The sequence below is a fragment of the Hydra vulgaris genome, chromosome 12 (assembly GCF_038396675.1).
Source record: "Hydra vulgaris chromosome 12, alternate assembly HydraT2T_AEP".
In the NCBI taxonomy this organism is placed as follows: domain Eukaryota; kingdom Metazoa; phylum Cnidaria; class Hydrozoa; order Anthoathecata; family Hydridae; genus Hydra; species Hydra vulgaris.
Window position 1 is genome coordinate 62,292,392 of NC_088931.1, and position 27,477 is coordinate 62,319,868.

Consider the following 27,477-nt stretch of genomic DNA (forward strand, 5'->3'; position numbering starts at 1 on the left):
CAAGTGCAGAAAGCATGTAAACGTCGTGTTCGAGTATTTGAAGCACAACAAGCATCAGATAAAAGTAATCCAAAAAGGGTGAACGCTTATGCTAAGGGGCAACAGAATGTTTATGTATCTATTAGTGCTATATCTGATGCAAAAGGTGAAACGTTAACAGAAGGAATACATATCGCAAACAGACTTAACGAGCACTTCAAATCAATTTTTGTTGATGATAGTAAAAGTAGTCAGTTACCTATTTTTGAGAGAAGGCATTATCAAGAAGACTTAGGCGATATAATTATTAATTTTAAAGCGACGCTAGCTTATTTGAAAGGTTTGAACCCGAATAAATCTATTTGTGCTGATAACATTAGTCCAAAGGTACTTAAAGAATGCGCAGCTCAAATGACTTACCCTCTTACTTTACTTTACAATAAAGCACTGTCCGAAGGTTCAAGACCTACAGCTTGGAAACAGTCACACGTCACACCATTGTTTAAAAAAGGAAGTCGTCTTGATCTATCACATCAATTCCATGTAAAGTAATGGAAAAGATTATCAGGGAACAGATAACTAAATATCTTGAAAAAACGAGCTGCATCTCACATAATCAACATGGATTTATGTTCAAAAAAGGATGCACGTCTAACTTATTGGAGAGTGTCGACTACATCACGAAAGCGTTAAGTAAAAGAAATTTTGTCGATATTGCATTTTTGGACTTCGCGAAAGCGTTTGATAAAGTTTGTCACCGTAGACTACTTCATAAATTGAAAGCATATGGGATTAATGGCAATGTTCTAAAATGGATTGAGTCATTTTTGATTAGTAGAAAACAGCGAACTGTTTTAGGTGAACACTCTAGCGACTGGACTGATGTTCTGAGCGGAGTTCCTCAAGGGCCTGTACTTGGTCCAATATTATTTATCATTTATATAAACGACTTAACGATAAGTTAAAATCAGTTCATAAAATCTATGCTTACGACACTAAACTGTTACAAGAAATAAGACCTGAGTTTCACGATGCTGATCGCCTGATCCTACAAAATGATTTAAACATTGTCACAGAATGGTCAAAGGAATGGCTGATGGCAACGGATATTGAGAGGTACCTGGGTATCTTCATATCTAATGATCTAAAATGGAATCAACACATACAGGTTGCAACACCTAAAGCGAATATGATACTTGGCCTATTAAAAAAAACATTTAGATCAAGAGATATGAAAGTTTGGAGTAAATTATAAACTACGTATGTTAGGCCGCACCTGGAATTCGCTATTCTGGTATGGTGTCCTTACTTAAAAGGTGACATCAAAGAAATCGAAAAAATTCAACACAAAGCAACAAAAGTACCTCATGATTTAATAGGATTACCTTACGCTGAAAGGCGTTGTCGGCTAAATTTTATTACTTTGGAAACTCGCAGGAGACGTGGCGACTTAATCCAACAGTTTAAGCTAGAAAACGGTTTTGAGAGTATCAATTGGTATAATCCACCAATTCGCAGATCATCTTCCAACGTACTAATGCGTGAATTCACATATAATAATGCTCGTCACAATTTTTTTACAAATCATATTGTCAATGATTGGAATAACTTGCCGTCAGCATGCAAAAAGGTTCCGTCAGTTAACGCATTTAAGAATAAATTGACAAGTATTTTTTTTCTCCAGCTGCAAACAGTACATCTTTTACTGAAGATGAGTTGCACGTTTATTAATTAATTCGTGCTTTAACAGCTACAAATATTGGCTTTTTAGATACTATTTGTCATAGATGTAAACTTTAATTAAAAGAAAGCAATCTTTTTTCCCTTTTTCCCAATTTTGATATCAACTTACTTGCTATAAATAACAATTACTTTTTTTTTTTACTTAAAGTTTATATTTCACAAACCATAAATTTTTGTATAATTTGTTGGTTTTGTTTGTTTGTTTTTTAATTATTTGTCATTTTATCTACGAGGACTTATTTAAATATATTACTTTTACTATCACAATTCCAAGTATGCGACCCAGAAGTTATACCAGTCTGCTGATATTACTTGGCGACGTATTCAAAATAATTATCAATTATTTCTGTCGTACAAGAAGCGGCTCTTTTAGATGCTAAGTTATCCGCTTTTCTTGTTGAAATTTCTTTTGAGCATCTTTTCATAAAAGCATAAAACTAGTCTTTACCAGGCTTGCCAATTTTGAATAAGTGCAATTGTTATTCGCGTTTAAAGTAGCCACATTCAAATTCTAGGTTTTCATTTAAGGTTAAACCATAACCCTAGTCACCAAGTAATTGGAAAGCATGCACCATCAATCTTTCTGTTTCATTTGAGAGTACCGTTGTTGTACCTGAGCCATGGAAGCCTTTGTTGTTGTTGTTTTTGCGAACAAATAACATTATGGTTTATTTTTAATTAAACCGGAATTAACACTAAGTTAATTAGGTAACGATAGTCACTTGCGAAAAACTAAACTAAGTAATTAATCGAGTGTGCGGTTTTATCAGAAAAAAGTTTTTTTTTTACTTTTTTTATTTAACTTTTTGTTCTAGCTGCATAAAAATTGTACTAACAGAATTAAAATTAAATTTCCAACAAGTTAGTGCTAAAATTATTTTTATATCAGTTTCGATTCAAACGCTATTTTGTTCGCAACGATAAAAAATATACAAAAAATTTTGACTCCCCGTTAAATTGTATAAAATAAGAAAAAAATGGAATTGAATCGGCATATAATTTCATCAATTCGTATTGAGGTGATAGTTCTGTATTTGAATCTTTTGATTTTTTTCATAGCCATATTCGTTTAGTTTTTATTTGATAAGTTTGATCAGTGTGCGGAACGATATGGTATGTGGTTTGACCCGGTTTTACTCTTTATAATATATATAAATTAGGACAATTTTTTTCATATAATCGTTTTCATTTTACGACATTTTAGAGTTATTGATAAGAAACAACAATTTTGCTTTTTCAAGTTAAAAATTTTAATCAAATTTTTCCCTTTAACTTCAAACATCTATAAAATCAAAGTGGTATGATAAAATTCAAAAAAAAAATTTTTAATTTAAAAAATGAGTCCGAAAATTCCGAAGTCCGAAAAATTACATTTTAAAGCCCACTCTCTTAAAAGAGGTATTAACTGCTTATCTTCACATCTTCATTGGAAGACTCGAATTCCAAATAATAATAATATAACTTCTGAACTGTAAACACCTATTGATTTAATTAACTTTATATTTTATATTAAAAGATGAGAAATTAACGTATTTGATTTACTACTCAATTAATAAATATGATCAAGAAAATAAATTTATTAAAATTAACAACTGAAATCGTTATTAAAAAAAAAAGAAAAGAAAAGAAATTTATCAAGTTAAATTCTATAAATTCAATTTTTGTATTCCAACTCATTCAAATAATCGCTTGCTATTCCGGCCCTACCGTCAACAGCTTTATGAACTTCAGTATAATTTGAGCTAATTTGCAATCCCTGCCATGTTCGTCTCAGCAAAAAATCACTAGCATTGGTTATATTGTGTGCAACTAGCTTATTATTTTCGTTTATTAATGCTATTTCATTTGAACTATCAAAGTTATTTTCTATATTAACGCCACTTCGAAGCTGTCCAGTAATTAAAGAATATTCTGGTTCAACAAAACCATCATCATCTTTAATGTCTAAGTATGAAGGTCCTCCCTCAAGTAGTTCACAAAAATCTGTTAAATACTCGCCATTCCATTCTCGACTATTTAAGCATGCAATTTCGAGTTCAAATGGAGTGATAATTGGTTTGAAATATTCTTTAGAGTCAATAAGGCTGTTTTCAGGGCAAGCAACAAGCACAAAAATGTCAATTTCCATAAAATTTGCCATCTTCGCCACATTCAGTTTACCCATAATAAACGTGTAATACTTTTTTCCTGCATGCTTTAAAACTTTTTTAAGACGCTGAACAATTTCTTTATATTTTTCAATACCTAGAGTTCCCATAACGATTCCAACAATTTGAGCATCTTTGGCCTTTTGAATGAGATAAAATCTTTTCATGAGTGATTTGTTTATGTTAACTTGTTGTAAAGTGAGCGATAATAAACTTGGATTGTACACATAAAATTGGTTTTTGTTAAATCTCATCATTAAATTACGTAAAGTAAGACACTCTTCACCAATGAATAGAATTTTATAAACCAATAACTCAAACTTTAAGTTAAATTGACGACCAAGAAAAGTGAATGAGTTTAGACAGGCTGTGGTTACATTTTCACAATTTTTTTTGTATATAATTAGGTGAGCAACATCAATTGTTTGCTCAAACTTTTTTAACAAATCTTTTATTGCTTCAACATAATGGTAATATTTAACATCATATAACAAAAGCACTTTGTTTTCAGTAAACAATTTATTTGTACATAAAGAAAAATCATCAAGATTCAATTTTGACCTTCCGAACACATAAAAAGTTGGAGTTTTCTCTGTGACACTTAAACATGAATGCCCATAGTGAATTATAGCATCCGCTTGTATATGAGATGCAGCAACTTCGTCAACGCAACAATTGCCGTAAGAGGTATCAGCAAGAACATAGACTTTGTTGCATGTTAGCTTTTCTATTTTACTTACAATAAACTTTGCATATTTAAGCAACTCATCAGGAAACTGTAGTGCTACTCTTTTGAAATTTCCATCCTTGATAAATTGGACTGATTCATATATTTCAAAATAAGAAACAGGATCGTCTATATCTACAGTTAAAACTTGGGTTGTTTGCTCCAAAATTTTTGAATCATCTGGACTAAAAGCTACTTTTAATTCAGCCATCTTAAATACTTTTTAACATTATAAAATCTAAATTCAAATATTTAATTTACATTTTATAACATGTGTGTATCTATATCTATTTATTTATCTGTTAATCTTTCTATTGTAACATATTATAAGTTCATATATGTCAAAAATTGAGCAAAACTTTGAATAAAAAATAAATTACAAATAAACAATATTATTCTAAACAATCTTCAAAATAAAACAATATTTAGTGCTTAATAACTCAATAATATTTGTAAACTTTATTAGGCCAGGCATATTTGAGTAATAATCTGAAATAGATAAGAACAGAAAAAATACATTTATTTTATTAGATATTTAAAGTTCCCCATAAAAAATCAACTTATTTTTCTTATGTTTAAATGTCATTAAGTACTTGGATTTTTTATACAATAAGAGAAAAAAGTGTAAACAAGTGTATGTAAATTAGTACACTAACCTATATATAAAAAAAAATGTAATTATTAGTTAAATTTTTTTTTTCTTAAACGTTCAAACAAAGTAAAACAGTAAAACTTATTATATAAAAAAATAATTCAATTGATTTTAAATAAAAAAAATAGTATAATTGACTTTAGTTAATCGAAAGATCAGTTTTTTCTATTTAGATACCAGTCAATTTTTTACAATAAATTTAATTATTTTTGCCCATTAAAATGTATACCAAGAATCAGTAAATTTAATTAAATGACCAGTAGATTTATTAAAATGACCAGTAAATAATTTTAATATAACAAGTAAAAATTATTTTTGATCAAAATGATTAAAATAATAATTTTGTAAAATAACAATTTTTTTATTACTAGAATATCAGAGGGTCATTTCATATCAAATCATCAAATGGTCCCCAGGGTAACACCTCAGATTTGCTTTAAATTTTGATCACCCACAGATTTTATGCAAAAAATCCTGAAAATTTTTGCTTGATTGGCTAAATTGTTCAAAAGTTATGATCGAATTAATATTGACCAAAATTGGAAAAATTTGAGTATCTGGAGCTTACAGTAGGTTTTTTTGATTTTTGACAGACCATAATTTTTTATATAAAATAGGTGATTATCTGAAATTTTGTACAGTAATAGTTTTTTACCCAAATAATATATTTTTACAGGTGTTTTTGACTGATCTTAAACAGTTTTTGAGTTATTGTACCCCATAGTTGCTAAAAATTGCAGTATAAAAAATTTTGGAAAATTTAATGTGCTACAGTTCAGCCACTACAGATAGGCAGTGCCAGTGACGGATCCAGCATTTTTGTTTGAGATAGCTAACTTCTAGACATGGAGCAAACTACAATCATTTATATGTTTATACTTAGTTAAATAATGAAACTTTGCAAAATATTGTGATGATTGGAGGATGGAAACAAAAAAGCTCTTAACCTTCTACCCCCCTCCGTTACCCCAAATGTGAAGGGCAACATGCTGATAAAATATCTTTTCTACTGTTCTTAACTATATTCATCTATAAATTTTAAATTTCATAGTATTATCTTTTAGTGTTCAAAAATTATGACCATATAAAGTTTTCAATTTGAAGGGGTAACAAATTTTATATGGTCATAATTTCTCATTTTTGAACCCTGATAGATAATATTATGAAACTAAAAATTTATAGATGAATACAAGTCTAGCTGAGAATATACAAAAAATACTTTATCAACTTGTTGCCCCTCACGTATTTGATAAAGTTTAAGGGTTTTTATGTTTCCAGCCTCCAATCATCGCAAAGCATCATTATTTGACATAAGTATAAACATACAGATGTATGGAGTTTGCTACATGTCTGGAAGTTAGCTCAAACACCAAAAAAGGCTTGATCTGTCACTAGGCAGTGCAAATTTTTTGTTACTTTTGCGTACTTAGGGTAACCACCTGTAGTAAAAAGCAAAACTATGCATTAAAAGTTAGTTTTACACTTGCAACAACCTGTTAAAATACCACTTTTTTCGAAAATTATGACAAATTATATTTGCTTTGAAGGCATAAAAAATAACGTAAACAGTTGAAATAAACTTTGAAACTTTTTATTGTAGAAGTTTTATATATAGACAACCACTTAAAAAATTTAAAGACTTACAATCTACCATATGGCATGATTGTAGCCCTATGGCCTAGGTGTATATTTTTAACTTTTTCCTGAATAAAACGAACCCAAAGTTGAAAAATGAAAATAGCATACTTGCAAAGCCTGAAGCTAAAAAAATGCAACCTTTGAAAGATCGTTAAACAGAAAGTCATTGAATTTTATGAATCTGATGAGTTTACAAGACAATGTCCAGGAAAAAAGACGCGTTATTGTGCTTTATACGCAAAATAAAAATTCATAAGCTAAAACACCTAATATTAGTTTGTTTAAAGGAACTTCATCTGGAGTTTCTAAATACAAAGTTGGATTCAGTGTTGCATCACAGTGACAATAGTCACTCAGCTTTTGTATTTTGTTATTATCAAAATGTCGAGTTGATTTGCTTTTCTTATTTGTATTTTTTGCATTTAATATAATAGCCCTTAAGTAAAGCAGTGTTTTTAATATAGGTAGTCGAAGCTGCATGTTTTATATATATTCCAACTGTCCTGTTAACTAAATTTGAAGACTTAGAAAATGTATTTGAAAAAGAATAATTTTGATTTTGACAATCCGATCACACACATACAATGGGTATCAACTGACTAAACTGAACTTGTCACAGTCCAAGCAAGTATTATTAAGTTTATTGAAACTCTTAGAAGCACAATCTTCCTACTTATCAGAGGCAAAAATCACATTAAATCAATGCACCTGTCTTAATTTTATGGATTTTGCAGAGAACTGCGGTAGTGGTGTAGTGGTAAAGCGCTCGCTTCATAGGCAAGTTCGATCCCCACCACGCCCCTGGTAGTACCGCGCTCAACTTGTTTCTCTGCGCAGCGACCTTGTTCATCAAGGTTCGTGTTTCGGAGTTATAGAGTTGAGAGAGGGTTATAACCACTATTAAGTAGCCTTCTCATCTGCAGTGGCCTTCTCAGCCTTGAGGAGGTGAATAACAAAACAAAAAAAACAACTATATTTTACAAAGATTACAAATATCTATTAAACTTAATGTACCACCTTGAAGATCACAATATAAATGCTGAACATCACTTCATTACTATGTTCCATGGCAAAAGTTGAATAGTAGAATAGGAGGAACTATAAAAAGAGAAGCAGCAAAAGCAAGTCTACAAGCAACAATTACAAATCAGGTTCTCACACAAACTGTTTATATGGGTGTTAGGTGTTAGCATATTTTATCAAGTGATGATGTTATAACCATAGACCTTATTTTACCCTCCATAAACGACATGTGAAGATATGAGCACAGTCCCAAGCAAGGGGGTTGAGGGAAATTATTTTTACAGAGAATCTCTAACAATCCTGTTTATGATACCTATTTGCTGAATAATGTTAACTTGGTAAAAAAAGACCCTTACAATTTTAAACCCAGTAACAAATATTGCCTATCTTTAAAATGATGACATAGGATTTGTGCTTTAGATTTGTAATGAAAACCAAGATGTTAATGAGAAGTTCATGCATATAAAAATATAAATTTAAAAAAGACTAATGATGCACAATCATGTCAGTTTTTGTCTATTTGACAAAGTAACATATCAAATTAGTGCTCCATCCATTAAGGGTGAAGTGCTTGTGACTAAAGTCTTGCTACTAATAATTATGAAGGTATTGTGAGTTATTTAAATAAGAAATAATGAAATTAGTGTACTTATGTTTTATGTGTATATACACTTCTTCTTTAAGCATTGTTTTATATTTTAACTTTTTGGCAATGTATAACTTGCACTAATTTTTAAGTCTCCTTTTTAACAAAAAAAGCATCGCACTTAAAAAGCTAAAATTATGTCATAACTAAAATTTGTTTAAAATCATTTGAAAACATCTGCAAAAAAAAACTATTTGCGTGAAAAACTATTAATGTACAAAATTTCAGGTAATCAACCACTTTATGTAAAAAGTTATGGTCTTTCAAAAATCAAAAAATCTACTGTAAGCTCCAGATACTCAAATTTTTCCAATTTTGGTCTATATTGATTCGATCATAACTTTTAAATGGTTTAGCCAATCAAGCTGAATTTTTCAGGAAAATCTGTGGGTGGTTAAAATTTGAAGCAAACTTGAGGTGGTACTCAGGGGCACTTTCAAAAACTAGGTTATTTCATATGGAATAAAAGTATAAAAACCTTAAATAGGTAAAATGCAGGGTAATACAGGGAGTGTACATACATTGACTAACCATGTATGTATATTTTTAATTCTAATTTAATCCCAACAAGGCTGTAAAGTAAAAGAGCAAGGAAACAGTTGACAGAAGACTTGGAAACAGTTGACAGAGACTTGGAAAGTTGTAAGTTGTATGAGTTAGGAAAATATGAAGATAGGAGAGAGTTCCAAAGGATTGACGACAAAAAGAGGAGGGCTCAGTGAGATTGTTTCCATTCATCAATAAGAGAATGTCAATAGTATTGTGATAGCTGTTTGTAGTAAACCACTGAGTAATCAAAAGGAGTGTTGGCCTTAGTTAATGACTTTAACAAAGATGTTAGGAAAAAATGATTTGATAATCTCGAAAACTTTCCCAGATACACCATATGAAACAAGCTTATGGAGAAACTTATGCCAAACTTTTCGAAAGCTTTATGTCAAAAAGGTATGTCAAGCCCTAGCTTCGCTGCCTCCATTTAATGCACAATAAAATCTTTCAGTCACAGCAGTTAGCAAGCTGTAGAGCAAGAAGATCGAAAATCCTATTGATTGTCTGGTGGCAAATTGTTTGACTCAAAATGGAATCTTAGAAAATTGTTGATTAAAGACTCAAAGACCTTGCTAATAACAGATAAAAATGATCAAACAATAGTTGGAGGGGTCAGAATATACTCTACATTTTTAAATTTTGAACCACATATGCCATTTTTTCATTTGATGAAAACTTCACATATATTTACTGAAAGTTTTGATTTAAAATAGCAATCTATCAATTTAAAGAAAAATCTTTTCTATATATTTAAACGTTTTCCAATCTTCTATATCAACTTTTTTTTTATATAAATAAATAAATAATAATGTTGACATTTTATAATTAAAAAATTAGTTTACTAGCAATTTAAATAATTTACTGACCATTTACTGATTAACTAGTAATTTATTTTAGTACTCTATAATTACTGTTCATTTATATAAAAATATTGAAAATTTAAATCACACCTTTAGATAACCAGCATTTAATAGAGACTAACTCAAGTTTCAACTCAAATCAAAAAAGCATTTTCATACAAAGTCTCTTTCACATACTTTCACAATCTAATAAATAATGAAACATGTAATTTTTTAAGCATGCACACAAAAAATTTAAAAAAGAGTAACAAAAAAAAAGTGCAATTTTTAACATAAGAAACAATTTTATTACGCTTAGCTAAAGATATAACCCAATTTACTTCAAAAATTCAAAAATAACATGATAGTTTGCAAATTTTATTTAAATCTTGATGAAAGTTTAAAAATAGTTTCAAAATTTCTTACATAGCAGTGCAATAAAAATTTATATAGCAGTGTGTTACTATCACAACTTTTTTCTCAATAAAATTAGATAGAAACCTATTTAGAAAGTTTTCAGAGCTATGATGATCATAATTAGAATATATCATTATTAGTCGTAATATATATAATAACAGTCACACTCATAATATCATTAACATTTTTTTAAATTTTAAATAATTGTTAATGATATTTGACTATAACTATTGTGGGGTATTTACTAACGGTATTATAACTGTGAGTGTGGCTAGAAATGTATAAATGTAGTAAAAATTTGAAATAAGAATAAAAACTAAATAATGTTATTGTTTAGTTTTATTTTTATTTTAATTTTTTACATTTATATATTTCTATTTTTTACTACTTAGTCTTAGTAGTAAAAATTAAAAATATATACACATGTTCATAAACATAGTAAAATAAAAATATGTACAAACTAAGAAATAGTATTTCTAAATTTGTAGTCTCACACGTGTACCGCGAATCATAGTTAACCATTATTTTATTAACCATTTTTTTAAAGGTAAATTAATTTTAAATAAAACGGAGTCAAAGGTCCGGTACTCTAGCGTGCTTACTAGGGTTATGACTTTTTGACTTTTTTTTTTTTAAAAAAATAAAAATTTCCTGTCTCATAAATCGATAAACTTTTGTTAGAAAAGATTGAAAAACATGATCAATTCCTCTAAGTTGTAAAAAAAAAAGGTCATCCCGCAAGTAAATTATCTCCGAAGAAGTCAATAAATTGTGGAAGAATAAACTGAATTTTCCTCAAGTATCTGATCAAGTTATACGAGCAAAGCTTGATAAAATACTGAAATGTTATGATGAAAGTGTCAAGCAGGGAAGCTACGAGCCCCTTGATGAAATTTTTGATATTACTAAAGTGGATGGAACATGGTTATCTTCCAAGGAAATTTTTTTTTTTTTTTTATTTATTCAAAATAAGTTTTACAATATAAGAATGAATAAAATACGTATAGTCAGAATTACAATTTTGTTAACGTTACAACAAGAACGCGGATACTCGCAGAAGATCATAAGATCTTGTCATCGAGAACCGCCTAAACAGATTTTAAATAATAAATAATCCTTTAATAATTCATAGACAAATATTCACACATAAATACAAATATAATTATTTATACATATTTAAACATACAAACATGTAAATAAATATACTTACACATCAATATATATATATATACACATACAAATAATACGCACAAATACACATACATATATATATATATATATATATATATATATATATATATATATATATATATATATATATATATATATATATATATATATATATATATAAGTTAAGATAAAAGATTTCGTATATATAAATTACGATAAAATATTTCCTAAGAGTATTAATAAAAAACAAAACAAACTTAAAAATATATCAGAATGTTTTCAACTGAGAAAAGAATTTCTTTCAATTTTCTTTTAAATAAGAAAAAATTCCATTCATGAGAAAAATCAAAAAGTTTTAACACCATTTTGTTCCATAAAAATGCTTCTCTAAATGAAATACAAAATTTACCAAAATTAGTTTTGAAAACTGGTTGAAGAATAAAATTTTCATTATGCAAATTGTATTTATTTTTAACTTTTAAAGAATATAAATTGTGAAAAGAAATTGCAGATGTGCGAGACTTACATTTAAACATATAACACAATACATTAAAAATATTAAGTTGATATATATTAAGAATATTCATTTCGTTTAAAAGAGGCTTAGCATGATAAAATCGATGTTTAAAATTAATAAGTCGTGCAACATGTTTCTGTTGGCGATAAAGTGGTTCTAATTTAGTTTTACTTACACTACCCCAAGCCGCATTAGCATAGTTTAGATGGCAATGAATAAAAGAGTGGTAAAGCTGAATTAAAGTATGTTTATTTAGCATGCTTCTTATTTTAAATAGTATTCCTATACTTTTGGAAATTTTAGAGGATAAGTTTTCAATGTGTTTTTTCCATGTCAGATTTTCATCAATAAAAACCCTTAAAAAATTTGTAGCCGTTACTCTTTTAATTTGAATGTCATCTATAAAAAGAGCAGGCAATTCACTTGGTAGAAGATGTTTTTTGTAGTATGGATGAAAAAGAGACCATTTTGTTTTTTCAATGTTAAGAGAAAGCTTATTTAATTTAAACCATTCTGAAATTTTAATTAATTTTAGGTTCATACTTTGAAATAGGGTAATTATGTTACTATGAGATAGAAAAAAATTCGTGTCGTCAGCAAACATAATTGTCATTAAATTAGATGCTTCATAAAGATCGTTTATGTAAATGAGAAATAGGAGAGGTCATAGGACGGACCCTTGAGGAACTCCGCATGTTACATCTAACAAGTTTGATTTCGATGATACGTCATAGTGAACAAATTGCTTTCTATTACTTAAATAACTTTTTAAAAGCTTCAAAACATTGCCAGAGATTCCATAATATTTAAGTTTTTTAAAAAGAATTTTATGATCTATCGTATCAAAGGCTTTAGACAAGTCAATAAAAATGCCTAAAGTAAATTTGGAACTTTCAAATGATTCAGTAATATATTGTGTTATTTGGAGTATAGAGCGTTCAGTGGAGTTATTTTTTTTTAAACCCATATTGATTTTTGTATAGGATATTATTTTGAGAAAGATGATTAAAAATTTTATTATTAAGAATTCTCTCTATAATCTTTGAGAAAACAGAGAGAACAGATATTGGACGGTAATTACTAACATTAAGTAAGTCTCCACCTTTAAATATTGGTGAAACTCTAGCTATTTTTAATTCATCAGGAAAAATTCCTTGTTGAATTGAACATTTAAATATTTTAAAAAGGATATTTTTTATGATATCATATGAATCAATGACAATGTTTCCAGTGATATCATCAGGAACGACTACTCTATTTAACTTTAGCATTTTAAAAGCTCTATCAAATTCATCAAAAGACAATTCAAAAGAATTTAGATAAGATATTAAGAGTCATTTTTTGTAAGAATCAGGCAGTCAATGGAAGTGACCTCCTCCAAATTGCTTGAATTTTTTATATATTGATCAGAATATAGAAAAAACCTGTTGGGGAAAAAAAAAATTTCAAAAATGTTTCGTTCACTCGGAATCTGGGCTTAAATTTTTGAGATTTTTTTTAAAATTTTTAGAAATTTAGTTTTTGCCACCTTTGAACCCATTTTTTTGGCAAGGCAAAAAGTTGCACATAGCTTTTGTAGTTAATATCAGACGTAACCCAAAAGCTCTCTCCAAAAAATATAAAAAAGTTGCGTGACACTGTGCGGTTGGCTAATTATCATAGTTCAAAAGTACAAAATCAATCACTTTTGTCAACTTTTAATCGGAGTTAATTCTAGCGGCGAAGTGTTGCACACAATTTTTCTTTTAGGATTTGAAATTATCAAAAGTATTGAGTCTAAAAATGCAAAGAAAGTTATGTGATACCTAAGGCCTATTAATATATTAAGGCTTGAAATTGGAAAAAAATGTTTTAGTATACTTACAAAATGAACCATTACGGCAGAGGCGCTTAGTTTTGTAAAAATGTAAACATATCCAACTGTCAATACAAAAAGGTCCTAACATAATAATAAAAAAAATTCGTGTGATCTTTAGATATTAAGTTAAAAATAAAGGTACAAATTGTTAAAAATGATTAAGTACGAAGAGATATTTTTTTGGACACACAGATGAGGTTTTCGCTCACAATAAAATTTCTATCATCCAAAATTAGCATTTAGCATTACACAAAACATTGCACGTAATGTTAAGAAAAAATTTAAGCGTTTCTGACTATGATATAGAAATCATAACAATTGAAATAAATAATAATAAAAAACAATACATGATCAGAAGTGAATTATTTAAATTTACGTCATAACCAAATAACTTGTGGTGATCGAATGGAAGAAGAATCGCTGATATCACGATTGTGGAGAAACAAGTTAGTGGGCGGTTGTTTACTTTACCATAAAAATGTCTTAACTTTATTTTAACGATCTTTAAAATTTGCATAAATGGAGTAGATATTTTATCATTGCTATTGAGAAATAGGTACTGCATAAATAGAACTTGTTTTTAGTTGAGTATGAAACAAAACAAATATTTTTATGAAAACTGTTGTTGCTTTTGAAAAGGAAATTGTGGATCATTCAAAAAACATAAAATTATAAACAAAATGTTCTACATTCATCAGCTGGGAGATGTTGATGTTAAGAAACACCTCATCAACTTAAAGGTAATTATGTATTTTAATTTTACGCAGACTGTAATATAGTTTTTATAATTACATACTTTATAACTTCTCTGCAATAAGATTTTGAGACAAAGTTCTTTAAACAAAAAAAAATAGCTCTTTTAATTAATTCCTCACTCTTTTAATAAATAATCACTAAATTAATCACACTCTTGCAATATTGTATTTTAATAATAACAACAATGTATTTCAAACTTGTAAACATTTTTCGTGAAGAGTCAGATTATAAACAATGCTTTAAATGACACACTTAATAATTGTTTTAAAAAATTGTTTTTAGGTCATGCGATTAAACGATAATAATATTTGGGAAGAAAATGGACTTATTGCAAATAGACTTAAAAGAAATCTTGAAAAGGATGAACAAATATGTGCTTTTCACCGGTACACGTTTGGTATTGCATGGAGTCCTCCAAAAACATGCTTTCATCCTCACCATCTAAATATAAAAGGAAAAAAATCTCCCGCTTTAAGGGCGTCACCAATACATGTCGTCATATCAATGTCAAAGCGATACAATGAAGTATTTTCAGTTGGTGCAATGCTGTGTTTTACCCATTTAAAGCAAGAAACTGCTTTATCTAGAGTCAACGAAAACACCAATTTATGTACAGAAACACAAACACAACAAGAACAAACATATATGACACCTGCTACTCCAGATGAAGAATTTGATCCCGGTGATATTAATGTTTAACAGGAGATTTTGGACGAATCTCTAAGAAGCCGTGAGAGTATAACTGAGGTTCTTAATGCAAGTCCAATAAAATTTAGATTAAAAAGGAAGTTCGAATATCTGGAAGATACTACTAAAGATAAGTTAAAACGCAAGTATGTTCGCCTAGAAAACTTATTAAAGAAAAAATTTGCGGAAGCTGTTGCTCCCGGACAAGAGGAAATACTTATAGATTTTCTTAACAGTAAAAATGTTGATGAAATAAATAGCCCTCTCCCAATTGAAATTATTCGTGCTCAGAAAGTATATAAGCAAAGTGATTCCATGAGAAAGTTAGTTATCCTCTCATTATTAGACCATACTAAGTATACCAAAAAGTTTATAATGAACACATTTGAGTGTACCAAACATCGTATAGAAACAGCAAGAAAATGGCATGCATCTCATAAAGGGTTGGCATTTCCAGAGAAGAAAGTATTCGTCCGATCTAGTCTTGATCAAACAAAGTGTGAACATTTCTTAGACTTTATATTTACAAGCGGTATTTTGCATGATGTTGCTTATGGAATAACCAAATTAAAATACGACAGCGGTGAAGAACAAAAGATAGTGCATGCAATGCTGACGACAAAATATAGCCACGCTATCATGTTCTATCGAAAAAGTTGTAGTGAAAACAATTATATACCATTATCTGATTCAAGTTTGTGGAAAGTATTGCATGCAATAAAACCTTCAAGTCGAAAAAGCTTAGCTGGATTAGATGATGTTACTGCTTCAGGCATGAATGGTTTTCAAACATTACAAAAATTGGCACAAAGATTTAGTTCTAAATCTCTCGAAGCTGCCCTTGAAAAAGGAAAAAGGTATTTGAAAACAAGTTATCAAACCAATTGTAGTGTCAATGACTCAAACATTTCTTCTCATAGCTCAAAACATGCCTTATCAGATCCATCTGAAAAAAATCTTCAATCCAACACAGAGATATCAGAAGTGGTATGTGCCGATTGCTACGATTTGTGCAAAGCTATCGAGATGATCAAAGAACTAAAAATTCAAAATTCTGACGATGCTGATTCTATTTATGATTTGGAAATTGCTGTAAAGGATGTATAAAACACCTGATGAGAGATTCTCAACAGAAAAAGGCAAAAATCGAAGCTTTTAAGCAATTAAACGATGAAACTGCTTTCTGGCTTAAAGATTTTTGTCAAAAAATTCTTCCGGTTCGATACAGAGAGGGCCAAAGAGAGTATTTTGGCAAGAAAGGAATGAGTTTACATGTGGATATATTCTTCATAAAAATAGCAGGAAAGTTATTCAAACGTGTTTACTTCACTCTAAAAAAACTAACGCCAATATAACGGATGACTTTGAAATAAGTAAAAGCTATCCGTTATATTGGCGTTATATTTTTTTGTTTGCGTTATAATTTATGTATGCTTGATCGATTCCTTTCAAATGATAAACTTTATCCGTTATATTCTTCCCTTAAATTCATCCGTTATATTTATCCGTTATATTATTTTATTCTCAGGCTATTTTTTTCCAAATTTATGTATTCATTATATAAAAATATTAATAACATGAAGGCAATAAAAGTCACCTTAAAAAATCGAAGCGAAATTGTTGTCGCAAATTCCGATTTGTTTGCGTTTGTCCAACAAAGTAAGTATACATATATTTTTTTATAATGTTTTTACTACCAACCTATTATATTTCAACCTATTATATTCACAAAATATAGCATAAAAAGTACATTAAAGAAAAAAATAATACATAAAAAAACACATATGTGAATACATGTAACAAGCATAAACATATAACAAACTAATACATACAAGTTATATTTATTTGTTTGTTATATGTTTATACGTTTGTTATATTATAACAAACGTAAATCATAAGAAATACACATATGTGACGTTGTTATACAATATTTTTTATATCAGAAGATATTTTTGGCTGAGAAATATATATATATGTGTGTATATATATATATATATATATATATATATATATATATATATATATATATATATATATATATATATATATATATATATATATATATATATATATATATATATATATATGTATATATATATATATATATATATATATATATATATATATATATATATATATATATATATATATATATGTATATATATATATATATATATATATATATATATATATATATATATATATATATATATATATAATATTATATTTTTTAGTCTGTCTAACATTTGGTGTCAGTCAAATTATTGGCTTGAAATGGCTTGGATGCCCAGTTCAAGAAACAAATTTTAAAGCCTTGTTAAATGAACAATCATTAGAATTTGTAGTTGATATACAAGAAGTTGATCACATTAACAAACAGCCTCTGTCTCAATCTTCCTGTTCTTATACTGATCCTGAACCATTATGCTCCTCATCGTTTAGCTTTCTTACTGACTTGCAAAGCAATGAAATTTTTGCTGAAGACATTATTAGCAAGCAAAGACGCTTAAATGATCGATTTCCAGTTGTTTTGTCACACAATGGTAGTACTTCATCTCAAATCAATGTAACTCCGCTTGATATTACGAATCAAACTGCACAATGTTCAAGATCTCCAAATATATCTCCAAATAGCAATATAAATATATCTCCAAATAGCAATCATTTGACAAAGAATTTAAACCCAAAACGAAAGGTATTTTCATACAAATGTAACTGCTGTACTTTTATATCTTCTAGGTATTGTTTGATGAAGAATCACTTACGCATTCATGGAAACAAAGGTTCAATTATTTGTGATATTTGTTATTCAAAGTTTAAAACCCTCTACGGATTTCAAAAGCATACTGAGCAATGTTCAGTACTTGTAGAGGATAATTTTGATGTTGATTTAATTGAAGAAGCAGAAAAATATCAAATAACTGATGATTATTTAGGAGCTTTAGCTTTGCATCTTCAAGGTAAACATAGGTGTGCTCAAAATATTTTAGATTCAATTTTTCTTCATTTAAAAGAAATGCTGTCTGTGCCAGATATTGATGTGCCCAAGTTAAAATCTTGTTGTGAAATTTTAACATCTCAAAATTGTCGTGAGAAATATTTTGTGCGTGTATTCAAAATGCCTTTAGTTAAATCCATTGGTCTCAAAAAACAAGGTTGTATTGTACCCTTTTTAGACACATTATCTTTTTTACTTCAATCTCCTGAGATTGCTAAGTTTGTTGATAGTAAAATTAGTATAGCTATTTATTGTGATGATCTTGGTATTACAAATCCTATTGGCAAAGCACGGTCAAAACACAAACTTTGGGCAATGTATTTTCAAATTCTTAATATTCCTGCAAAATACCGTGGAAGAACATCAACCATATTTCCTTTAGCATTTACAGGTAGTAAGATGATTAAAGATAATATCTTCTTCCATGCACTGTTGACTGACTTTATTGATGTTATGTCAAAACTTATTACAGGGATAGAGATAACAGTGTTAGGAGTTCCTAAAGTATTGACAGGTGAGTTGTGTTATTTTTCTGGCGATTCCTTAGCAGCAAATGCTATTGGTGGGTTTAAAGAAGGTTTTAGCAGGAAGACTGTTCGATGCTGCAGAGTTTGTAATTCAACAAGAGGGGAAATGTATGCAAATACTAGGCATGAACAATGCTCTGTACGTAATTTAAAAGAACATTTAATTAGAGTAAATGAATTAGATTCTGGTCTTAGACCTAAAGATAGAATTAAATGGTCAAAATATTATGGGGTATCTTCATCAAGTGTTCTTTTATCAATTCCACTATTTGATGTAACAAAGCAAATCTTATTTGACCCAATGCATGATCTTTTAGAAGGTGTTTTTCCTCTTCAGTTAGAACTGTTTCTTTTTTATGCTATTGAAAGTAATTTTGTAACAATATTATCATTAAATACATGGCTCCAATCATTTGTCTATCCAGCGGGCATTGAAAAGCCTGGTAAAATTTTAAAAACATGTAAAATTAAAGGTAATTTTGGAAGTGGTCAAATACTTACTCTTACAAGAGTTTTACCATTTTTTTTATTGAAAAATATGCTGGCTCAAAATGAACATCTTAAATGTTTGCTAAAATTGATTCAAATAGTTCAGCTATACATGTCTCCAATCACAACAAAAAAATACATTACTGATTTGAAAGAAATCACTGCTATGCATCATGAACTGTTTTTTAATTTATACCCTCAAAAATTTATACCGAAGCTCCATTTTCTTATCCACTAACCAGCTCAGGCTGCGACATCAGGCACTTTAAGGGAGCACATGTGCATAGCTTTTGAACGCATATATCAAGTGATTAAGAATTTTCGAAATATTAATTTCAAAAACATTCCTTATACAGCCTGTAAATCAATGATAGCAAATACCACTACACAATTTTTTAATTCAGTTGGTGCAATTAAAGCTGAGGTCTATTATAATGAAGATAAAATAAATTACTTTTCCGAAGCAATACAAACTGCCAATATTGATGGAATTTTATATAAAAATGGGTCGAGAATCACCATATTTTGGAATGATCAATTTATTTTCCACCAAATCAATAAAATAGTATCATTATCTGGAAAAAGACACTTTTAAACAATAAAATTAGACACTTTACGCTCAAATGTTTATTCCACCTGCAGATAACATTCATTTTCTTCAATTAATGTTGTATTTCCTGAGACTTTACAGTTTCCATGGTGCACAATTGGACAATCAGTTAGTGATGTCATCCTTGTATTTCCAGTTGCTATTCCAAATTTGTCTTAAGTATTTCAAATCAGCTAACACAATAAACTAGTTAAAATTTTATATCTTCAAAACTATACATGATCATATTTCAGGCTTATCTTTATTAAAGTACTTATATATTATTATTATTTATATATTACGATTATTAAAAAAAATTTTTTCTCCATTATAATTGAAGTTTGAAAGAAATTGAGATGAGTTGGAAAGTTTATTTTGATAGTTATTTTTTATCCATTTATAAAAATTAAAATGATATAATAAAATTTGAGTGCTTTTAAAGCGTAGTAGGTGAGGACTTTACAATAATAGAAAGTCTAGAGTAACTTAACTGTCTTAAAACTACTTAGTAACCTATTTATCTCCTTAATGTTTCAAGTCTTTTTTTTGTGTGTTTGCTTTTTAATATTGATTAAGGGTTAGCCATAGTTTCTTCAATATTCATAATATTGAGTGTCATTTTTTAGTTTCAAGCAAAACAATATATATTGTTATGAAGTATAAGCAACTGTTTTTGATACTTTCTGTGTCTTGTTAACCATAATTTTAAGCATATGTATTTTAAGTGTAAAAATATATATTTTAAGTATAAAAATTGTTATTTCAAGTTATTATTTACTAATCTTGTTATTTTACTTTTTCATTTAAAATTATTTTTCTTATTGCTTTTTAGAACTAATATATTTTTAGATGTCCAAAGTTAAACTTCCTCAATCAGATGTCGAACTTCTGCTGACTTATTTTTCTGTGCCAGTTATAGAATTGCTCAATGGAGTTAGTAATGTTTTTGTATTGAAAGAATTGAAGAATGCGCTAACTCAATTTGCATCATTAAAGGTGAGAGCTAATGACAATTATGGTAACAGGGAGTTCTTTTCGCGACTCAAGATTACTTTGAAAAACCTCTATCCTCAGTTCAAAGATGATTGGGTATGTTTTTGTGATTTCCTACTTTTTTCTTTTTAACTGAATTATAATAATACAATGCAATCTTTAAAAACATGTTTTTTGCTAAAATGTTATTAAGAAAGTACTAATTAATATAAATGCATTGCTAAAACAATAATGTTGTAGGTGGTGAGGATAGACACGTTTTGTTAGTAAAAATTCTTTATTATAAAATTATTAGAAAAAACGAGCACAATAAATTTAATTGCTTCTACTTAGACCATCTTGAATAAGTTGACAGAAAACAAAGTCACTGGTGGTGTAGGGTTTCTTTTTTTCTATTACATTTTTATTTTTTCATTTCATTTTTATTTTATAAACTAAACAAAAAATAGTTTAAGCCAAAAGGTTGATTTGCTGAACACCAAGTGTTTAATATTAAATAAAACTACTTTCATTACACCTACTGTTACGCCCACTAATCATAGGCGTAACTGTATATACATCATTAAAACAGTATTATTTAGTTATGTCGTGACTATGATTATTTAGTTTAATCAACAGTTTTGAAAATTTATTGTTTTTAGGAGCCAATGTTTGTACAGATAAGTAACAATCTTCGTCAACAAAGATGGTCAAAGATGCATGAAAGTTCCCCAAAATTTTTCCAACTGGCTAGAGGGCATAATACTTTAGCAATCAAGGAGATTGTAGCATGTGCTGAACCAGTTTTATCAACCAATGAAATTGAGGCAGAGATAAAGGTATATTTCCTTTTTTTTAGTTTAACATGTTTTATATAAACTTGTTTATTGTTTCGAAATCCTTGAATATAAGTGTTTTTTGTGTTGATATGAAAGATTTTATTGATAGCCAAAGTATATATTTTTTAATCAAAGATACCATTTATGTTTTTGAAATTTTACTGTAAACTACTAATTATTTGTGTTAACTGTATAACAGAACAAACTCGGAAAAGCTATACCATCAATTGCTGTATTGAGCATCCTTAACAGAAACTTGTTTTACCACCAAATATTTGAACATGTTCCAGATAGACTCAAAATGGCTCCATCTCTTCTCATTGATGAGTTCAAGCGATTTTTTCACCAACATGAAAATGTTGTTAGCAGCTCTAGATTATTTATTAAGGCCGCATTTAAAGATAATGCAAATATTATTTCAAGTGTAGTGGAACTGTAAAGTATGTTTATTTCTCGAAAAAGTAAAAATTTTCTTTTTTTGCAATCACACGTAAGTTTTTTTAATATCTTATTAATGATTTTTTTGATTGGTTTACCTTTAAAAGTATAATTTTAAACAAACTACATAAATTATGATTTTTCTTATTAGGCTGATAACATCGATGCAGAACTTGCACTTCCCTCATTGTATGGTCCACAAGTAGTGCTCAATGGTTTATATTTTGGTATTCGGTCACGAACTGGAATTGAATTATGTGCTACACAAATATTATGCATGGAGGAAGTTATAGCTTCAATAATAGCAGTATATTATCTTAAAGATTTATGCTATCCATCTTGTTTTGCCCAGTTACTTGGGATTTTCCAAGAAACTATTCTAAAAATCAACTACCCTCATAAATCAAAGGCTGCAGCAAGATATGTGTTAAAATTCAGTAGTTCATAAATTTTTAAAAGTTTTTTTATACATTTAAAAATGGAGAATGGTAATTTCTTTGAATTTAATCATAAATTATTTTCTTGTCTTTTCGTTTTTGTTACAAAATTAAAGTAATAATACCTAAATAAAATATATAACCCATTATTTAAGCTAATTGAAATTTAATTAAATATGATGATGTGCAAACTTCTAATCTTGTATAATCTTTATTTTAATATTATTTTAAAATTCTTTGTGGTATTTAAACTGACTTAAATATTAACATGTATATTTAACAAGTGCATGTATATTTAATGTATATTTATTAATACACACTATACAGTATACAGTATTTTTTATCATTATTTTTAAAGTTGACATTTGCTTATCAAACTTTCTATTTTATAAACTTTAGGTACATCGACATCTAGTACATAGTAGCCTTGTTTTAAAGCGTTAAGCGTTGAGCGCTTTTTGTAAGCGTTAAGCTATTTTAAGCAGTAAGGGATTTTGATTATGCTAATTATTATTAATTTTTTTTTTTTAATAAAATTAAAAATTGCTTTATCAAAATATCTTACTGATTAAAATAGCTAAATGCAATCAAAAAGCGCTCTACGCTTAACGCTTTAAAACAAGGCCTGCTAGTACCAGTGGTAAAGTTACATGTATCTTTTCACGACGAGTATCTTTTCACAACGATTCCTTAAATTTGGAAGGGATTATTTGTTTTTTATTTTATTTTGTATTTATTAGTGGCACCAACATTCAGCAATGGTAAGGTTATATCTTTTCAAAATGGTTATAATTAACCAATTAAATGATTATATATTATACCCTTTTTATATTGTATTTTTAAGGGGCAAGAGTATCTGTGCCAATTGATGGTATTATTGATTATATCTTTTCAAAATCATTATAAGTAGCATACAATTTAAAGATGTTTATAAACATTTTCAATATAAATAAACATTTTATAAATTTTAAAGTTGTTGTGTGCTTATCAACCTTTTCATTATATAGACTTCAGTAGCTTAGACATCTGGTGTAACAACAGGGGTAAAGTCACAAGTATCTTTTGACTACAAGTATATATTCCATATATTTTGAAGGAGTTGCCTGTTTGTTTTCTTTTGAATTTTTTATTTATTAGTTACATCAACATCTAGTTGCAATGGTAAAGTTGTATCTTTTCGAAATAGTTCGAATTAAGCAATCAAATGATTTTATGTTATACCTTTTTATAAGGTGTTTTTTCAATGATAATCTTACAGAATATTAATTTTAAAGATATTTTTTTGCTATATATCTATTGCATATTGTAGTCTTTAATGACATTTACATCTAGTAGCAATGGTAAGGTATCTTTTCAAAATGATTATAAAGGACTTAGTAAAAGATGTCTTTTTAAATTATTGTTCACTTTATTTTGTAATCTTTAGAGGCAACAAAATCTAGTACCAGTGGTAAAGTTACATGTATCTTTTCAATACGAATTATCTTATCTTATGTATTTTGTAGTCTTTAATGATAGAGCTTTGTTAAATATTTTTTTCAAAATGATTATAAAACTTAGTATGAAGAAATGTCGTTTTAAATTATTATTTTTTAATCTTTAATGGCGACATCATTTGATACCAGTGGTAAAGTTACATGTATCTTTTCATATTCCATAACTGTTAAAGGAGTCATATGCTTATTATCCTTTTTATTTTGTATTCTTTAGTGGCATCGACACTTGGAAGCAATGTTAAGGTTATATCTTTTCAAAATGTTTGTAAAAGACCATATTTGAATCTTAGAGATTATTATATAATCATACCAATCATATATGAATCTTAAAGATTATTTAATATTTAAATTTTAAAGTTTCATTTGATAATTATGTTTTTTATTTTGCACTTTTTAGCGGCATCGACATTAAAAATGGTAATGATATATCTTTTCAAAATGATTATAAATGGTCATTATTATATATACATAATTATTATTTCTTAAATTTTTAATTTTTTTTAATATTATGTTTGTAAACATAAGATAAGTAAAATAAATATAACGCCAAATATAACGCTTCAACCGTTAGTTTATTTTTTCTAAATATAACGCCAGAGTTGAGCAAATATAACGCCAAATATAACGGATGAAGCGTTAGTTTATTTTTTCTAAATATAACGCCAATATAACGGCAGAGTTGAGCAAATATAACGCCTAATATAACGCCTAATATAACGCCTAATATAACGGTTAACTAGCGTTATATTTGCTCAACTCTGGCGTTATACTTTTTTTTGTTATTTTGGTGTTAGTTTTTTTACAGTGTTTACTTCAATGTATAGGTGTGATCAGGGAATAGGTGATGTTGTTTCGTTAGCCACTGCAGTTTTAGACCAATTCAGAATTGATCAACCGCATATCAAGAAAATGTTTACCAAATCTGATAATGCCGGCTGCTATCAGGGAAATCTTTCAGCTGAAGCAATCTACAATGTATGCAAAGAGAGAGATATAAAGTTGCTGAGATATGATTATAATGAACCCTGTTGTGGAAAAGATCAATGTGACAGGGAGAGTGCAGTTGTAAAGACAATTTTAAGGAGTTACGTTGACTCTGGTAATAATCTTTTGACTGCTGAAGATATACACAAGGCTATGCATTATAGTTTTGGCGCTAAAGATGCAAAAGTAGCAGTTGCTCAAATTAGCAATGATAAAACTGTAGTTATTGGACCAAAGATTAAGAACATTAGCAACTATCACTCATTTGAGTTTGGTGAAAAAAGTATGAAGATGTGGCGTTATTTCAATATCGGTGAGGGAATTGAACAAGAGTATGGAAATCTTAAAATTCAACCCTCGATTGAGTTGTTGTTGCCATATAGCAAAACAGATAATTCAATTAAGCGTAACAAGTCACTTAAGGAAAAACAGAAAAGAAGTGACAGGCAATTATATTCATTAAGATTTTGCACTGAAATGAATTGTACTTTATCATTTGAAAGCGATGCTGAGTTAGAAGAACACATGCTATCCGGTCTTCATACAGTTCCGAAATCATTAACATCATTGGATAAAGTTCGCAACTCGTTTGTTCATAAGATGAAAATTACTTCACAACTAAATATGCCAATTTCTTCATCCTCTAACAGTGCTTCCGTAAAAGACAAACCACATTGCATGAACATTTTTCTATTGCAAGGTTGGGCATTACCAGTTCGAAGTTCTTTTAGATTTTCAAATCAGCAGAAAGAACTGTTGCATAAATACTTTATTCGTGGAGAAGAATCAGGTAATAAAATGAGCCCTGAGCAGGTTCACATGCAGCTGAGGAGAGAACTTCCGCCTGATCAATATGTAACTAGCCAACAGATAAGATCTTTATTTTCAAGGTAGGCATTGTTGCTATCAAAACTTTTGCAAATTAGATTATGTTTCTGACTGTTAAATAGTTCTTTTACAAATATGAAATTAAAATTTAGGTGAAAGTTATAATTTTGTGTGTTTGTTTACATATGTTTAAAAATATGTACAATTGATATTGTTATAGATTTAGTAACCTGAAAAGAAAAGGTAAGCTGGTAGAACCGACAACAGAAAATAATGAAAATAGTCAGGTTAACGATAACAAAGAAGTTTATGGCAAAAATGATGACTTTAATCTGGCAGGAGACAATGAAGATGATAATAAATATGAGGAAGACATCGCCAATCTTGCAAAAGAAATTTGTCTTGTATGGAAAGTGAATGATTGGGTTGCTGTTGCATATGAAAAACAATGGAATATTGGATATATTGTGGAGGTAATATTATTCAAAGTATATATTAGTTTCAAGTTTTTATTTTGTTTTACAAAACAGTGCTCTAAAATAAAAGGAATATAAATAAAATGTAAAAATAATTTCAGAATGACATTATATAAGACTTTACAAGTTTTATTGAATGTAAGCAAAATTAAACAAATCATAAACTCTTTATTATATTATTTTAAATGTTGCGCTAATACTTTTAGGTATCTATAACTGGGATCAGAGTTAATTGTATGATTAACGGGCAAGAGAAGAATACTTTTCGCTGGCCAGTTACTACCGAGGAGATAAATAACCAAACTGATAAAATTATCTGTTTAGTAAATGCTCCTTTTCTAATTAGTGGTTGTGGCGATTATTCATTATCCGAAGAAGACTATAATACAGTCATATCATTATTCTTAGAGAAACTTACTGCAGCAGAGTAGAAATTATGTGTGATGTGGTGGATAATGTGTGTAAATGACTCTATTAATAAATGAAAAACTAATTTTTAAATGGAAAAACATTTAAATGTTTGATTTATGTTTTATTTAATTAGCAATATAGTTATCTTGATGTTAGATTTTTGTTCAGTTTTTAATTCATGTTATTTCATGCGTGTGACAAAATCACACGAATTTTTTTTATTATTATGTTAGGACCTTTTTGTATTGACAGTTGGATATGTTTACATTTTTACAAAACTAAGCGCCTCTGCCGTAATGGTTCATTTTGTAAGTATACTAAAACATTTTTTTCCAATTTCAAGCCTTAATATATTAATAGGCCTTAGGTATCACATAACTTTCTTTGCATTTTTAGACTCAATACCTTTGATAATTTCAAATCCTAAAAGAAAAATTGTGTGCAACACTTCGCCGCTAGAATTAACTCCGATTAAAAGTTGACAAAAGTGATTGATTTTGTACTTTTGAACTATGATAATTAGCCAACCGCACAGTGTCACGCAACTTTTTTATATTTTTTGGAGAGAGCTTTTGGGTTACGTCTGATATTAACTACAAAAGCTATGTGCAACTTTTTGCCTTGCCAAAAAAATGGGTTCAAAGG

At 28.5% G+C, this 27,477-nt stretch overlaps 2 protein-coding genes across 3 annotated transcripts; one reads left to right on the forward strand and one right to left on the reverse strand.

Annotated features, from left to right (window-relative positions):
• Positions 1–3,284: 3,284 nt before the first annotated feature.
• Positions 3,285–4,903, reverse strand: LOC100199672 (2-(3-amino-3-carboxypropyl)histidine synthase subunit 2). The gene has a single exon (XM_065814020.1). The coding sequence runs from the start codon at positions 4,805–4,807 to the stop codon at positions 3,377–3,379; it is 1,431 nt and encodes a 476-aa protein (XP_065670092.1). The 5' UTR covers positions 4,808–4,903; the 3' UTR covers positions 3,285–3,376.
• Positions 4,904–16,806: 11,903 nt separating this feature from the next.
• Positions 16,807–26,987, forward strand: LOC136088903 (uncharacterized). 2 transcript variants are annotated; one of them, XM_065814021.1, is made up of 9 exons: positions 16,810–17,007; positions 17,583–18,043; positions 20,801–21,040; positions 21,586–21,762; positions 24,348–24,376; positions 24,531–24,584; positions 24,958–26,007; positions 26,166–26,418; positions 26,628–26,987. In XM_065814021.1, the coding sequence occupies exons 1-9, from the start codon at positions 16,896–16,898 to the stop codon at positions 26,850–26,852; spliced, it is 2,601 nt and encodes an 866-aa protein (XP_065670093.1). In that variant the 5' UTR covers positions 16,810–16,895; the 3' UTR covers positions 26,853–26,987. The 2 variants fall into 2 exon arrangements, with proteins under 2 accessions (XP_065670094.1, XP_065670093.1); XM_065814022.1 differs by lacking the exon at positions 17,583–18,043 and having other exon boundaries at positions 16,807–17,007.
• The last annotated feature ends 490 nt before the right edge of the window (positions 26,988–27,477 follow it).

Bases quoted from the DNA above. Each gene is read 5' to 3' on its own strand.
- LOC100199672 (XM_065814020.1), bottom strand. From the start codon at position 4,807: ATGGCTGAATTAAAAGTAGCTTTTAGTCCAGATGATTCAAAAATTTTG.
- LOC136088903 (XM_065814021.1), top strand. From the start codon at position 16,896: ATGTATTCATTATATAAAAATATTAATAACATGAAGGCAATAAAAGTC. The intron at 21,041-21,585 runs GTATGTTTTTGT...TATTGTTTTTAG, and splicing joins CTCAGTTCAAAGATGATTGG to GAGCCAATGTTTGTACAGAT. The intron at 26,008-26,165 runs GTAGGCATTGTT...ATATTGTTATAG, and splicing joins ATAAGATCTTTATTTTCAAG to ATTTAGTAACCTGAAAAGAA.